The sequence below is a fragment of the Gopherus evgoodei genome, chromosome 19, assembly GCF_007399415.2.
Source record: "Gopherus evgoodei ecotype Sinaloan lineage chromosome 19, rGopEvg1_v1.p, whole genome shotgun sequence".
NCBI classification, from domain to species: Eukaryota; Metazoa; Chordata; order Testudines; family Testudinidae; genus Gopherus; species Gopherus evgoodei.
In genome coordinates, this window is record NC_044340.1 from 7,987,452 (window position 1) to 8,001,104 (window position 13,653).

Sequence of the window (13,653 nt, forward strand, 5' to 3'; positions counted from 1 at the left end):
GCGTGGTAATAAAGCCCGTGCTGCGAAGCGGAGCTCCACTGGGCTAGCGAACAAGAGCTACCCCCAAAGAAACCGCTATTGTTCTGCCCCGCTCTTATCTGAATGGAGCAAATATCCTGGATGTAAAATACAGATATATTTTAATCGAGAAGGCAGGACCAGCGGGGAGACAGAATGTTTCCTCCTCAAGTGACTTCACTTCCCAAAATTAGCAGAAAAAAAAGTTTCATCCGGTTAACTGTCTCTTTTTCGCTCCACTGCACCAACCAAAAGTAAAAAAGAGCGAGCGAGCGAAGGAAAGGAACGTAAAATCATTGGAAGGGGTGGGGGGGAAGAAAAGCCAGCGGGAGAGGAAGGAAGATAAGAACTTCAGGGGGCTTCGGTTCCAGGCTAAACCGGGTCAATGTGTGGAATATTGGTGGAATCGGCTGGAGATTATTCTCGATGGACGGAACTATTAAAGTAAGAGGAATATCGGGGGGTTGGGGGGGAATCAGAAGGGGGGTTTTGGGGAGGAGACAGCCCCCACTCCAGGAGGGTGTGGGAGAGGGCTGCATTTTGGAGCGGTGTGCGTTTGGGGGAGGGACGGGGGAAGGAGAGGGGAGTTGGATCTTGTTCAAGCATTGATCCCAGGAAGAGTTGGCCCGTTTCTTCTCCTTCAGCCAGCCTCCCCCTTTCACGCTTTCCTTGTCGTCCCCTTCCTGGGGCTGCGGGAGGTCGCGGTTGGGAGGGTATTGGGCTGCCAGCGCGCAGCGGGTGTCCCCCGGCCACAGTGCGCACGGCTGGGGCAAGGCGTGGAGGCGGCGGGGTGTGTGTACGTGGGTGGGTGGGGGGGTTATCTGACTTGCGATCCGTTTATTTCGGGGCATTTGGCCCGGCTAGGAAAGGCGGGCTCCTCCCTGGGAGCGGAGGGGGCTGTCAGATCGCTGCAGGAAAAAGCCCACGCCTGCAGGAAGGGGCTGCGTGTGCGTGGACCCCGGGTAGCTGGCGATGTGGCTGGGCGATGCGGAGCCAGCGCCGCGCTCTCGGGAGGAGGTCTCAGTCGCTGCTTGGCCTGCCCGCTGGTTTGAGAAGCAAGTCACCCTTGCGCCGTCAGAAGCAATGACAGTTTTCTCCCCAGCGCCGCTTGCGCACTCATGGAGGAGACGCACCCGGTCTTTGCGCTCAGTTGGGTTGAACTTTGGATTCAGAAGCGCCGGGGGGAGGGGGACAGAAAAAAGCGTCTTATTTTCAGCACAAACTAAAAGTGTCTGGGGCTGGCGCAGGGGATCGGCTCCCAGGCTCGCCCCAGATGTCCCCCCACATGGTTAGATGTGAGCAGGGTCTGATTTCCCCACTCTTGGCCAGGCCCGGTTGAAACGCCGCGCTCCAAGGGTGGCCGGCTGCCTATTTCCCTCCCCCTTCTCGTCGAGGGTGGGTGTACCAGAAACCGTTCTCTCTTGTGGCAAAAAGGCCACCACCAAAACCTTCCTGTGCTTTTCTAAGCCATGGCCATTGCAATATGCTGTGGAAGGTCAGTCCTTACTCCCTTGTGAGACAGGATCAGGCCCACACATAGCAGCTATTATTGCAAACCGAGTTGCATCCTGCTCCCCAGCTCTGCTGCAAAGGGACTTGTGCAAATTTGTGATCCTCTCTCTGAGCGTTTTGTTGTTGTTTTTTTTTAATTTCACTCTGCAGCGCAGAAGCAGTTGCAGCAGACCCGACTAGAAGCGAGAGACGCTGTGGGTGTGCTTGGGTTGGAGGATTTCGAAAGATGCCTATCGCATGGGTGGGGTGTTGATCTCTGAGGTCTGAATTTTTTGCTGACCTGGGGGAAAAGAAGCTGCAAACTGGCAGGAACTAAAACTTCTCCATTAGGTTACAGATTGGAACAAGTGTAAAGTTTGGAAGAGTCCCCCCCCCCCCAAGCCGGGTTCTCAATCTTTTTCTTTCTCAGCCCCCGCTCCTATTAAAACTCCACCCCCGCCTGTGCCAAAACAACTGTTTCTCTGTATATAAAAGCCAGGGCGGGGTGTTAGAGGGTAGCAAGCAAGGCACGTGCCTGGGCCCCACCTCATAGAAGGCCCCACAAAGCTTAGTTGCCGCGGCTTTGGCATCAGCCCCTGGTGGTGGGGCTCGGGACCAGGGCTTCAGCCCCATGCTTTGTCTTTCTGCCCTGGGCCCCTGCAAATCTAATGCCGGCCCTGCTTGGCAGATCCCCTGAAACCAGCTCATGGCCCCTCAGTGGGCTTCAAACACCAGGTTGAGAACCACTGCCTGAAAGGGGGGGGAGGGAGGACAGAGATGAAAGGGAGTAGGGAGGAAAGGAGGAATGATGGGTGGAGGGGAACGACTGAAAGTCAAAACACTGGAGACATGGACGGAGTAGTCCAACTCTTTTCTCTTCAATCTTACAGAGAGGACAGCCCCAGTCAGTGTCTCTCTATGGAAGATATTTATATGGTTCCCATTGCCCCACTACCTTTGCATCTCATAGCATCCCTGTGAGGCAGAGAGGCGTTATTTTTATTCCCAGTTTACAGCTGTGGTACTGACACACACTGATTTGCTCAAGTCACACTGGGAATCTGCATGAGAACAGGCACTTGGATGGAGGTCTCCTAAGTCCTAGGCTCCGTTCTAACCACTGGACCGGCCTCAGGGTCTTCTATTATAACCAATGGCTTATTTCCTTCCAATCTGAAATCAGTAATACCCTGTTTAAAGAAGCCCTATTGTTTGAACTAAAATATTAGGATTCAAGAGTTCTGCCCCCAGGCATTGCCTGGCCTGCCTTCCTGTGCCTCACTTACCCAGTCTATAAAGTGGGGATAACACTTACCCGCTTTGGTAAAGCGTTGTGAGTTTTGTGGTTGAAAGCTGCTCCATTAGCTCCCTGGGGATACAGGTGAAGGGCAATGGGAGAGGGAGGATGTGGCTTGCTTAGGCTGCTCTAGCATAGCATGCCTGGAATGTCATGCACAGAGCAACCTCAGGATCAGCTGAGTGCAAGGAGAGCTTTAAACATCACCTATACTGCCTTGTGTATTATTTCTGTACCCCAGCATCTGGGCCAGTGGCTTTAATAATGTGTATATGAGGGTCTTTATAAATGTTTGTCTCTTCAAAAACCCAACCCATTATTAGGGGGACAAACCCAAACATATACCACATTCTCCAGGGAATCATATTAGTGTCTAACTCTGGAAAGGATTTTGGAGAGGCTGGTATGAAAGATGATATCCATAATAACACTATGTCTTGTACTGAGTGGGCAGTCAAACATGCCAGAGGATGAAGTCGTGTAAATCTTTTATCTTAATTGACTTCAGTTGTGTTCGCGTTCTGTAAATGGCAATGGCAGAAGATGGCTGGGAGAAAATGAATTGGGTGTACTCTCTCCAACATGTTCCAACTAAATAAACCAGTTTTAATTCACACCTTTAGTTACTTCAATACAAATTTGCATGCGCACAGTCTTATTTTGGATTAAGAGTGTCCTATTTTGATTTAGCTGAAGTTGATTTTTTTTATCCCCTTACATTAAATTAAAATGGGAACATTTTTCTTCTGAAATGTGTCCCACACAAACTTCCACCAAAATAACTAAAGATGTGAATTAAAACCAAATTAGCTGTTTCACTTCTAGTTAGCATGTAGACAAGACATGAGTGTGTTCTTCTGTTGTGCACAGTGGTGTACGTTCACCTGGCAAAGGCCTGTTGTTACTAAAAAGCACGTTTGGATGACTGTCGCTCCCCTGCTGCAAAAAACTCAGTTTGCAGCACTTTAGGAGACATAGGAAAGACTTAGACCATTTAAAGGGCATACAGTGAAAAGCCCACATCACTCAAATGAGCAATGACAACCATCTGCCTCTTTTTCTCCTCTATACAAGTGTGCGCATCTCATGTGTTGGTGCCGCTGCAGCCAAGGGTGTGGTGGGATTTCTATTGCAATCACTGTTTCTTGCCTCTCGTAAACCGGAGGTGTTCATACTCGCTCTGAAACCTGGCCCACAGGGCCTCAGACCAGGAACGTGTTTCTTTTTGAGAAACTTGGTTTAAAAATCTGTCTGGCCATTTTAAAACTCCCTGGCTTTAACCTTTTCTGGCAAGAAGACTTTTGACTCTATGTGCAAAAGCATTAATTTGCAGGTGGAGAAAATAACTGACACACACACACGCATTCATCACTCAGGGTGTCTTTCTGTGTGATCATTAAAAAACAGCTTGGACTTCAAACACATGACATTTGCGAGACATATGTTCTTAGACCCCTGATCCTGCAGTCCTTATTCAGGTGAAACATCTGCTTGAACTGCAATGTAGTCTTTCAATGGATGATCAAAAAAGTTATTACAGAAAGTTATTAAAACTTATTTAAAAAGTTAAATGTTATTACAGAATATTCTTAGTAGCCCCTTCCTAGACAGGGATATTTTAACACTGTGACTTATTTTACTGGGTCATTTCCCCAAAGAGACCTGTACCCAGGTGCATGACTTGATCAATGGAATTTCTGCGTGAGTACAGACTGCAGGATCATGCCTCAAACCAGTGCACTCTCTACTCTAGGTATTTAAACAAAGGTTTTGATTCTGCTTCCATGGAAGCCAAAGGAAATTTTTGTCAATGACTTCAGTGGGTTGCATGCAAGAGCAGGCCCCAGATAATTAGCACATAAAATATTCAGATTAGAAAAGTTGAACATGTCCATTAATAAACCCTGGGGAGGGATGGTGAAGGCTACTACAGTAAGGGTTATATTACCCTCGGCGTGTTGGCCACTCTGCACTCCCTTGGCACCAGGGAGGAGGGTCTCCATGACAGCCATGCTGCTCTGAAGAGGAGACAGTGAAGAGGCTGGCAGGGGAAGGCTAGAATCAGGGTTGACAGGAAGCTAGTGATTCTGACCCCCTGCACTAGCAGCTCTAGGATTATGCCCATTGCTGCTGCCTGTAGGTTGGCTTGCCTGGAGTGGGAGGCTGTGCTGCTGTGGCACATTTCCCTTCCTCATTCCCAGCTTTTAACCACCATGCAACCCAACTGCTTAGGCTTTGGGCCAGCGGAGTTTCACCCTGAGGTGCTGCACTGCTGTGGCGTTCACGCTAAGAGGAACTGGACACTTTGCTTGGGAACTGGCACATCTTGAGGGTTTCATACTTTTATTTATTTATTTAAAATGTTCCGTTACTCTTGATAGGAAGGGGGAAGACACAGACAAGGGCTCCTAATCAGGGCCGGCGCTTCCATTTAGGTGACATAGGCAGTCGCCTAGGGCACCAAAAACCCTGGCGCTGCTCCTGCTCCTAATCTTCCTGTGCAACACGTGTATTTAAGGAGCAACCCAGAGGCGAGTCAGCATATCAGAGTAGAATTGATTCATTAGAATGTTAAGGGAACCAAAAGCAAGAAGAAAAGAGCAAGGGGGAAGGTTACATTTCCTGGAGAGATTTGAAATGGCATGACAAGCTGATGAGATACTGATCCTTGTGGCAATTAGACAGAAGCCATAATTTAATGCATTATCGTCTCCTCTTGCGATCCTTATTCAAGGCCTCCCCTTGATTTGAATTCACGTTTTCTCTTCAGGATCAGGCCCTGAGTGTATACAGTACAACTTTATGTCATGGAGCATCTTGATACAAATCTCCACTTATAATGTTAGCGAGTAAAGTACTTCTATAACTCTGCAAGGTTGACTTGCAGTTGTAAAATAAATGTATGTCATCTTGCTCAGTCTTATGTGACCAGGTACTGAAAGACCCTATGTCCAATCTCACGTGCATGTGAGCTGGAGAGTTAAAGGACCCACGAGAGACTTAACCTCCGATTTCCAGACATTTGTGGTTTTGCTCAACGCCTAACATGGCAGTAGCATAGTGCTAGTATTTGTGTGGGTGAGCATGTGAATGTGCATCTGTGCCTGCTTCTGTGAAATGGGCCTGATTTATACATTTAGTTCCACAAACCAGGTCTGAATCCAAATGTCCCAAAAAGGTGGAGGGCTGTTGTGATCCATATTCCAGTTATACCTTGTGTCTCTATGTATGTATATATATAGGGGGTGAGGATAGGGATATATAACATTGGCATGAATAAAGACCTAAATTTGAGTGTGGATACTGGGTCCTGATGTGTGTGCATGGCTACTGTTTGAGGGAAATGGGTGGTAGGGATTTCCTAATGTGCAAATATTGACTGACCCAAAACGGTGGGTGCAAATGTACATGCTGTTTTTTGAAAATACGGCTTAGAATAGGAACATGCAAATGAACCATTTCCAGAACCGGCAGAAAGTGACATTAAACTGCGGGCCTGGTTCTTTGCTACCCTGCACCTTATGTCATTATTGACACAGGTGCAAGGGGAGTGCAAAGTCCATGTGAATTGTTACCATTCTGATTTAAGAGTCTTTCACGCTCATTTGTGTGCTAGTATAAATGACAACATGAGGTAGAGGGCAATGCAGAGTCTGGCATGCAATGTTCAAAATAGCAATGCCTTTAAAATGGTGATGCAACAACAGCCTATTTTCTCTCTTCCCCTCTTTACCCACGGCCACATAATTACTGATGTGCATCTGCCCAGCCAGTAACAGCAGTTGAAAAACCCGCCTCTTGCATGGAAGCAACAAGGACTTAACCCCAAGAGGATTTTCCTTCAACTCGGGCACAAGGGCTTAAACAGACAGAATATCCCCATCATAGGTTAATTGGAGAGGCATCCTGATTTTCTTCTTGTTCCTTAAGAGGCCACTAGCCTTGTAATCAGTGGGGATGTTGATACAGTCATGGGCTCAGGCCCATAAAATATCCAGTTAAATGAGACACTGTATTTGAATATACAGAGTTCAGCTAGGCCAACATGTTTAAATGCAGGAGTCTAAAGTTAGGCACCTGAGTGCACCTAAATAAGCAGCCTGGCTTGCAAAGGTGCTGACTGAATGTCTACAGCTCCCACTGATCTCAGTGAATCCCAGCTCTTTTGAAAATCAGGGCCTTACTTAGGTGCCCAAATACGGGTTTACATGCCTAACTTCAGGCCCCCACATAGGAACAGTCTGGCTGGGATTTGCAAAGCCAGCTAGGAGACTTAGCTGCACAACTCCCAGTGAAATGAATAGGAGTGACACGGCTAAATCCACCTCATCCTCTTTTAAAATCTCAGCCTCTGCCTTTATCTCAGTAATGGTATCGAACACACTTCCAATCACCTGTCACATGGGAAAAGGGAAGGAGTTTTATTTACAGTGCAGTAAGGAAATAGCGCTTCCTTGGCCCCCCCATGGATACCAAGCTTTCTGTCCTTTCCTGCTTCATTCTTCCTAAACTTCAGCTCAGCAGTCCAGCAGGACACACCATCCTGTGGAAAACATAATGCACAACATTAGACCAACTGGTTTACATACACAGGCCTTGATCATGCATTGAGTTCTACCATGTGGGGAAGTGGGGCCAATTAGAGGGGGCTAAGAGGGAGGGTGTTCTTTGACCAAGGTTTTCACACTTCCTCAAAGCTCAGTAGACCATGAAACCGAGAGGGAAGAAGGGACAGTAGTCCTGAGTAGCAGTAGTTTTTAAGTTTTAGTCCTGGGCTGCCAGAGCCATGTGGAGTATCCCTCTGGTTGCGTGATCACATTGCCTCTGAAATCTGACTTGGCTGTCCCCCCGTCCATATGGAGGGGCAGCTGGGCCAAATGCAGTTGTGACACTGCACATGGGAAGGCTGTTCCTGTGCAACAGAGCACAGAGGAGAGCATCAAAAACTTGACTCTTGACAGCACCGTTCATGCACTGAGTGGGTAAGAGAGAAGGGAGACCCCCCTGGCTGAGGGAGACCTGGGGTCCCTGCGGGGGAGAGGGGACACAAGACGAGCAGGGCTGGAATGGGGTCTCTGCCACAGGAGGGGGAACTGGAATTAGCCCCCCAAGAAATATCGGACTTGGTGCCAAAGATGTGGAGTCCAACTGACATCATGATCAGGACCATAAAGAATGGATAGATCCCAGGTCAAATTTGAAGCTACATCTCCAGGAATCAGACCCCCAGCCTGTTAATCGCGCAGATGCAGTAAGAATAATGGAACGGGCAGGAGAATCTTTGGTTAATCATTTGCTGATTTCTCACTCAGCAAAAACAGCCCTTCTTCACCAACGCTGGTTTTGATTTGCAAAGGGAAGGAGGGAAATTAGCAAAAGTACAGTATTCTAAGCTAAATGATGAGCAAAAATAAGATACCCAAGTGGGGTATGTGGGTCTTGGTGTAAGGTGTGATGAGAAGTGGAAACTGATTTCATTTGCATTGAAAAGAGGATTAATTCTTATTGAAGCCAGTTTGTAGTGGATTTTTTTTATATATGTATGAAAAGAAGCAAAGCAAGGGGTTAACAAAAAGTGAAATGGTCAGTTTTTACAGCAAGAAACACAGTTTGGCTCTCTGGTTTCTTCTGAATAGCTCTTCTTGTTGTTCCAAGCTTGATTGACTTATAACTGCATCTGAACCTACTTCACATCAGTTCCTTTTATCAGCCCAAGTGAGACTTCCTGTGCTCCACAGTCTGGTTTCCTGATGTATTTCCTTTTTCCTTTTAACAGAACAAAGGAAACTATAACTCCTCAGCTGCTCCTGTTCCAAATCTCCTCGGGATTTCACATAATGTTGACACTGAACATTCATCTTTTTCTCTGCATGCACTCTGAGCCATCTTGGCCAGTGTGCTAGAGCTCTCTTCATATTTAATAGTGTTTTGCATCACTGACAAGAATCAGTTTGCTATTGAAATGCAGCCTCCTCTGGGTAGCAGCGAGGCAGACAAACCACTCTAACATCAGGATGGGGAAGGGATATTTTGGCCAAGATTTCCTTATTCTATCGAATAAAGAGATGGGGTCTGTCCAGGGAAACTAGGTAGACAATCAGTTGTGAAGGTGTCATAAAAAACATACACAAAATAGATGGCATGTAAGTCAGTTTATCAACCTTGGAAGCATGAAGATATCTGTTGGTATCTGAACCTGTAGCTAGATATTTTGGCCATGGTACCAATTTCCAGCTGCTGGCAGAAATGTCCCCTGAATGGCCATACACATGCTGGGTAAAGCAGCATAACTGTGTGCTCGTGCTCTGACTGACAATGCCTCTATTCCTAGTAGGAATGAGCTGATGTTAAAAAGTACTTTGCAAACTCAGATTTTCTCCCTTGCCTCTTATTTTTCATTCTTCTAACTTGCTGCTATTTAACTCTGTGATAATATTCCAGTCCTGCAAAGCACTTAAGTATACAGTGTGTGTGTGACAGGTGCTGCAAAGGCAAAGTCATTGTGTACTGCACGTGGCCTGCCACTCTGTCGTCTACGGGTAAGAACTACTTTTCCCAAGATGCTGCAACCCCTTACTGCAATATGTATTGCTCTGCTGAGCTATGCTGGGTATTTTGTGTTTGTGAACCTCACAAATGGGCTCTGGTTTGCTAGTCCTTATAATAATCCTACATTCATGGCAATTTGAGACTGATATTCCATTATAAAGAGACACAACATGAGGCACTGCTCATCCGCAATTCCTACTGAGGTCAATATGATTTTGTGTGTGCTCTGAGTCCAGCAAGATCAGGCTCTTTAGCATTCAGACATTTGGAAGGGTTGTGAGAGGAAACCGTGCTGGAATGGCAGCTTTCCGTTGCAGTACCAGAAAGCTCTGTGTGTGTAAGAAAGAGAAATAGAAGCAGTCAAGCAGAGACAGGCCTTTTCAGAAGGAAAGATAGTTGTGGTCCAGGCTCCATTTATTCCAAACCACTAAAGTTCAGCAGAGCTTAGAAAAAAGGTCCCACTTTCATCCTATCTCTGTCACAGAGCAAACTAAGGTAGTTTTGATTTGGGTCTTGCAAAAGCAATCAAGCCTTCAAAAAGGGGTGGTTCAGATCCAGGGGTCATGTTAGCCAAACCACCAAAATTCAGAGGCCAGGAGAATGTGGAACTAGATAAAAAGGTCCTTGGTCTTGCCTTGTTTCTAATGTGTGGGTTTTTAATGTATGTGGTGCGTGATTTTACATGGGAGGGCAGCGATGAGCAATGGTAAAAATAGACTGAAACAGAGGGAGTACTCTCGCCACACCAGCTAAGGAGAAGAGAGCAGTGAGGGATAGAGTGATCGGACATCCCAATATTAGGGGCTTTGTCTTATACAGGCAACATCCCCCCCAAAAAAACAAGTGTCCCAGTTTTTCTCACTTGCTATCTGGTGCCCCTAGTGAGGAACCATTGCTCCCCCAGTCAGAGAGAGGATGGGGAGATGTTCTAATTTAACCCCTGGGGAGGGGTGAATAACATTGCCTCCCCAACTCTGAACCCCAGATCAAACCTACTCAGCCCCTGCTCATTGCTGGAACCAAATATGAACCAAACCTCTTGCAGGTTCCAGAGTGTTTGGTTGAGTTTTTCTCCCATTATGTGTTATTTCATAGAAAATGAGCATTTTCTGTCTTTTTAAAAAAATAAGAAAAAATTTTTTGCACCATCCAAGATCATTTCATAGTGGTAGGTTAGCATTTCTATTACATCCTGCATATTTTTAATATAGTCTCTGTAGAGCCATATTCACTTCTGTGAAACCCTATTAGTCGCGTTGCAGTTTAGCTTCTAGGATCTGCTTAGAACTGAAATCCAAGTTATTAGTCATACCAATAATTAATAAGACTATCGTTGCCCGTAGAGGCCTCAACCAAGATCAGGGCCCCATTGTGCTACTCGTACACACAGCAAAAAAAAGTATCCCGGAGACTTAACAAGTTAAATAGACAAAAAAGACAATGGGTGGGAGAGAAAACAGAGTCGGGGGTGATTTGTCCAAGGTCACTGTCAAAGCTGGGAATAGAACCCAGATGTCCTGAAACCCACACCAGTACCCCACTCATTAGAATATCACAGTAAGGTATCACCCAGTACATTTTAAGCCAATCCTCCACTGTAGGATTAATGGTCAAAGGGCCCATGGAGGCTCCCCCAGTCCTGCAGCACCCCGTAGCACAGTTGTGAAAGGATGACTTACCACTAGTCAGAGGGGTAGCTGTGTTACTCTGGATCTGCAAAAGCAGCAAAGAGTCCTGTGGCACCTTATAGACTAACAGACGTTTTGGAGCATGATGCTCCAAAATGTCTGTTAGTCTATAAGGTGCCACAGGACTCTTTGCTACTTTTACCACTAGTCCTTTCACTAGGCTTATCACTAGCCCAGTGCAAAATCACGTGGTCAGAAATTAGAGTGAAATATACACACCACCGGAAAGCACCTTGATTTCTGCCTGTAAATTGGTCCTGAAAGGCTGAAACCCCTCTTGAGTAATAAAACTTTACACGAGTGCATGTACCTTTGAGGCGTGCTAAGAATCTAGCACGAGCTTTGTGTTTTGTTATGAGTCACAGTGCTACAGATTCTGAGCGCGGCAGGGAGAAATGCTCAGATAAATCGGGACGACATTGGGACCCTGATCTTTTGCTTCCACTGGCAAAATTCATGCGTGTGATCCTATCCCCACTGGGCTTACTCAGGCTTCAAGGTAAGCCGGAGTTTAAGTGCTTTGCTGGATCAGGGCCACAGTGCTCTGCATTTTATAGGAACGTGGCTGAAGTACCATGGGGCAGGATCCATGAAGGTGTTAAGGTGCCTAAATCCTGTTTTTTAGGAACCACGCTGAATCACAAAATTCTCACATGGCTGCTGCCAAACCCTGTAGGGGCCTATACTCACTTGGCTGCGACATTTTTTCCTCACTGTCGGTGCCCAGATGCCTGTCTCCTATCTGAGCATGTGCACTACTGCCTCATGATCGGCATCTGGGTGTCTGTCTCACGCCTAAGCCCCTGAGCGATTCACAAACAGGGAAAGACAAGTGTTTGGCTGCCTAAGTCGTGTACAGGGGCCCAATCCGGTAGGTGACCTCTGAGCATGCCTACTAGATTGGGCCCCTCAGGCAAGTTCACACAAAACAGCCAGGGAGAACCTTCCTTATACTATTGAGCTTTGCAGATAGGGTACTCACCCAGCATGTGGGAGACCTGGTTTAAGTCTCCCTTGTACCAGAGAGAGTAAAGGGATTAGAACAGGATCTACACCTCTGTGAGTGCTCAGACCACTAGGCTATAGAACAGCGGTTCTCAAACTGTGGGTCGGGACCCCAAAGTGTGTCACAACTGCGTTGTAATGGGGTCACCAGGGCTGCTGTTAGACTTGCTCAGGCCCAGGGCTGAAGCTGATGCCTGAGCCCGACTGCCTGGTACTGAAGCCGAAGCCTGAAGGCTTCAGCCCGGGGTGGTGGGACTCTGGCTACAGTTCCCTCATTCGGGGATGAAGCCCTCAGACTTTAGTTTCATCTTCCCACCCCCCCATCCACCCCGCTGGGGTGGCAGGGCTTGGGTTCAGGCTTCGGTCCCCCTTCTTGGGGTCGTGTAGTAATTTTTGTCGTCAGAAGGAGGTCACGATGCAATGAAGTTTGAGAACCCCTGCTCTAGAATTCACATTGAAGTATCCAATTTTTTAACAGCAGAGATTGAGGGAGCCCTAGATCAGAACATCCCACAGCCTAGCAGGTCAGCGTGCAACATAGACAGCCCAGCCCTCATCTTCCCCTCATTTACGGATCACTAGCAGTGCTAGGTGCTTCCCTGCAGCCCGGATTTAGGCACCTATTTCAAAGGGAGGGGCAGGGCTTAGCACACCTCCAATCTGGTCAGCATCTCCCATTGGCTAGCTTTGGCAGTTCCCTGCCTAGTGTGCTGGCTTTGTACATCACAGCTTAAAGCACGTATCTCTCCCCATCCATCATGTCGGGGGCCTTACTCAGGTTTTGTGGATCAAAGTGGTGTTCCTGGGATTTTTCTAGGTACCATGGGTGCCCAGCATTTCAAGGCCTACACCCCTTTGTAGATCCCAGCCCATGTATCTGAGTGCCAGGCACGTGACAGAATTTACCCTCATGACACCCCCCTGAAGAGAAGAACCCTCCTCTCTGTTTTACAGATGGGGAGCCGAGACACCAAGAAATTAAGTGTCTTGTCAGTATCACACAAGAAGTCTGTGTCAGAGCCAGAAATGGAACTCATGTCTCCTGAATCCCTGCCTAGTGCCTTAACTACCAGACAACCACGTGTGTGAATTTGTTCTCAATGTTTTAGCTCAGTGACTGTTAAACCCTCACGGTACCAAGATCATAGATGAACTCTGAGATATCAATTCCAAATTACCTGCAATGGTATATGGCCCAAGCTTCAGCTCCCCCCAGTCTAGCAGGAGATCAAGTCTGTGTGTTTGTTCTGACTTTCTATATTGTATACACTATTTCGCCTGTACCTTTGTGCTTCCCTGATCATTACACAGAGATAAATTAACAAAGGGAGATATGGACAGAAATAAACTGGATGGTCTGAAGATCTGACTGTTATAACCGTTGCATCATAATCAAAACATTTTCCTCTGAGTGCTCTGTGTGTCGATTCCTAGAAATGCTACAGGGCTAATTACCCACACTTGTTCTTTTCACTCCTTTGATACTTTTTATTTCTGCTAAACGACATGGTGCAATTTAAAAACCAACACTGTAGCACATTGAAATCACAATAGCGCGTGGCTCGTCTGAAGTATCAAACAGGACGAATGGGAGTCTTTCGGGTT

General features: G+C 46.9%; 1 protein-coding gene across 4 annotated transcripts in view; it reads left to right on the forward strand.

The window, feature by feature from the left end:
* Positions 1-13,653, forward strand: part of FLI1 (Fli-1 proto-oncogene, ETS transcription factor) — a 116,415-nt gene that overhangs the window by 13,962 nt on the left and 88,800 nt on the right. The window contains exon 1 of one of the 4 annotated variants that reach the window (XM_030538188.1): positions 28-462. The exons of the other annotated variants lie outside the window; for them this stretch is intronic. Coding sequence (XP_030394048.1) covers positions 445-462 — 18 coding nt within the window. The 5' untranslated portion in view covers positions 28-444. Of the gene's footprint in view, positions 1-27; positions 463-13,653 lie in introns of those variants that run through there. 4 annotated transcript variants of the gene reach the window in all.